Source organism: Trachymyrmex septentrionalis, unplaced genomic scaffold (genome assembly GCF_001594115.1).
Source record: "Trachymyrmex septentrionalis isolate Tsep2-gDNA-1 unplaced genomic scaffold, Tsep1.0 scaffold330, whole genome shotgun sequence".
Taxonomy (NCBI): Eukaryota; Metazoa; Arthropoda; class Insecta; order Hymenoptera; family Formicidae; genus Trachymyrmex; species Trachymyrmex septentrionalis.
In genome coordinates this window covers 178,799-181,169 of record NW_017305495.1, presented here as the reverse complement: position 1 = coordinate 181,169, position 2,371 = coordinate 178,799, and the positions used below count along the sequence as shown (strand labels likewise).

Here is a 2,371-nt window from a genome sequence, read left to right as displayed (position 1 = left end):
TACATTTATTTATAATAAAATTATTTATTTAATAATTTTATTATATACATAAAATTTATTATTAAATAATATTATTAAATAATATACCTATCCGCTCGAAAAACCGCTACACAATGAAATAGTTTCTTAGCCTCTAATCGAACAATTAGTAGTTGATAAGAAAATAATATTTATTTTATTTTTATTTGCAATGTCGCAACCGTTTTGACTTATAAAGTCGTTTAGATTAATTACAAGTACACGGAAAAAAATGATTCTGCTGTTGTAGCAAATCTGTCATTGCTACTGCATATTTGTAATGGCAATAAAATTTAATTAATAAACAACCAGAAATTTTTAGAAATTATTTGTTATTAGAGTAGAATCTGTTTTGTTGCTAAGATAGAAACAAATTTGCTGCGTGTATTTGTCTTTCAAACTAAGTTAATTTATTATTAAAGTAAAATAATGTCTTCTTAGCAAATTTTTTTGCTATTGGAGCAAAATCACTTGCTCATACAAATTCATTATGACAATAAAAGAAATTTGTTATTGTAATTGAGTGTTATTACAGCAAAACTTGATTTGTTAGGATGCCTTCTACTCTGCGTATTCTCAAATGACTGTTATCTTCTTTCTGGAATCTTCAGTTATTACAGTGTCGCTGCATCCATAAACATGTTGTCGCGAGTGACCTCTTATAATATCTTATCGTATTTATTTTTCCTACTATTCACATTACATACTTTTGTTACTTTATTCAACGTCAACGTTCACTCATAATGATGCGAAATCTGCTGGACAGTTGGGAATGCCTAAAGAAATTATTTCAAAATTAATACACTTTTTTTAATACATCTCTCGGTTTGTTGCTTATAAGAATAAACAATTTTATTTTGATAACTTTTTATTAAGTCAAACTGATAAGATTAGTAAATAGATCTTTTTGAATCCTACAATTTTTGTCTGAATAATTTTTCTCAATAATACCGTGTTTCCGAGATAAAAATTTGTAACGCTTTATTTGAAACACCTGGTATATTATTATTTCTACTAATATTTAGCTTGACGAGTAAATTTATATAGATTGACGCATTGTATATATCAGACATTTTTTGTCAGGTGAACGATATCGCGAAACGTTTCAACTTATCAAAATGTCTGGACACATTGGCGAATAAATTAAGCGGTGGTGAACGGAAGAGACTTTCTATCGGCGTGGAAATGTTTATTCAGCCATCCGTTTTTTTATTAGACGAGCCAACAAGCGGTCTCGACAGTACGGACTCTAATCAGGTATAGTATAAATTATTAATATAACTATATATTAATAATAATCGTTTTTATTTAAGAGGATGATGAAATATTTCTGCCTAAAAGAGTATAAGTAAAAGGGAAATAGTGTTTTTAATAGATTTTAAGGGACTTCCTGAATATGATAATACGATAAAAAATTCGAAAAAGATATAAAAAACACCTTGAAGAATTGAACACAAATATGGAATCTAAATTTCAATGTTTTTGTTCAATTTTCAAGGTGTTCTCTAATCTCCTCCAAAAACTTTTTAATAACTTTATAGTTTATCGTATCCAGCATGTTAAAAATATTATTTCTTTTAGTTTAACCTTTTATGGGCAGAAGTCAATCTCTTTTTAACATCCTCCGTTAGTGTGTTATTTGATATTATTTGATATAAGTCACTCGATATTTATTTCTTCTTTTTTATATAAATTAATTATTTTATACAAATACTCAGAACATTTTAGCAATATGTTACAACGTTACTAGGATGTTATAATGTATTGTTTTGAATTATAGTTTAACTTTAATATTAAGTTCTTAATGTGCTATATCGAAACATATGATTTGCGTTAAATAGCTTATTAATATACTGCATGATATGGCAAGAGCGAATTGCACTGTGATTTGTACAATACATCAACCCAGCAGTCAGATGATTTCGCTCTTCGATAATATTATCGTACTTAACCAAGGCAGATGTATGTATTGCGGTCCAAAGAACGAGATCTTAAACACGTACAGCATTGCCGGGTTTACATGTCCCAACTTCTATAACATAATTGAATTTGGTAAGATTGACTCTATTGATTCGATTTGTTAAATAAATTACGAGAAGATAGGAGAATTAGGAAAATTAACATAGAATAGAATATTGTGAGCATTTTTTTCATTTTTTTATAATTTTAGAATTAGTTCTTATTAATTTTGCAAGTAAATTTTATAATTTTGTATTAAAAAGATACATTTTGCAATTAATTTTGAAAAATAGATAGACTGTTATTTTTATATTTAATATTTTAATAGTTGAATAAGCATCAAAATAAGAAATATGAATATTTCTGTATATACATATATATAGAATATATTATA

General features: G+C 26.7%; 1 protein-coding gene across 3 annotated transcripts in view; it reads left to right on the top strand.

Moving 5' to 3' along the window:
* LOC108750186 (ATP-binding cassette sub-family G member 4-like) overlaps positions 1-2,371 on the top strand; it is a 17,343-nt gene that overhangs the window by 9,216 nt on the left and 5,756 nt on the right. For all 3 annotated transcript variants that reach the window (XM_018489485.1, XM_018489484.1, XM_018489486.1), the window contains 2 exons: positions 1,102-1,275; positions 1,860-2,070. In XM_018489485.1, coding sequence (XP_018344987.1) covers positions 1,102-1,275; positions 1,860-2,070 — 385 coding nt within the window. The remainder of the gene's footprint in view (positions 1-1,101; positions 1,276-1,859; positions 2,071-2,371) is intronic.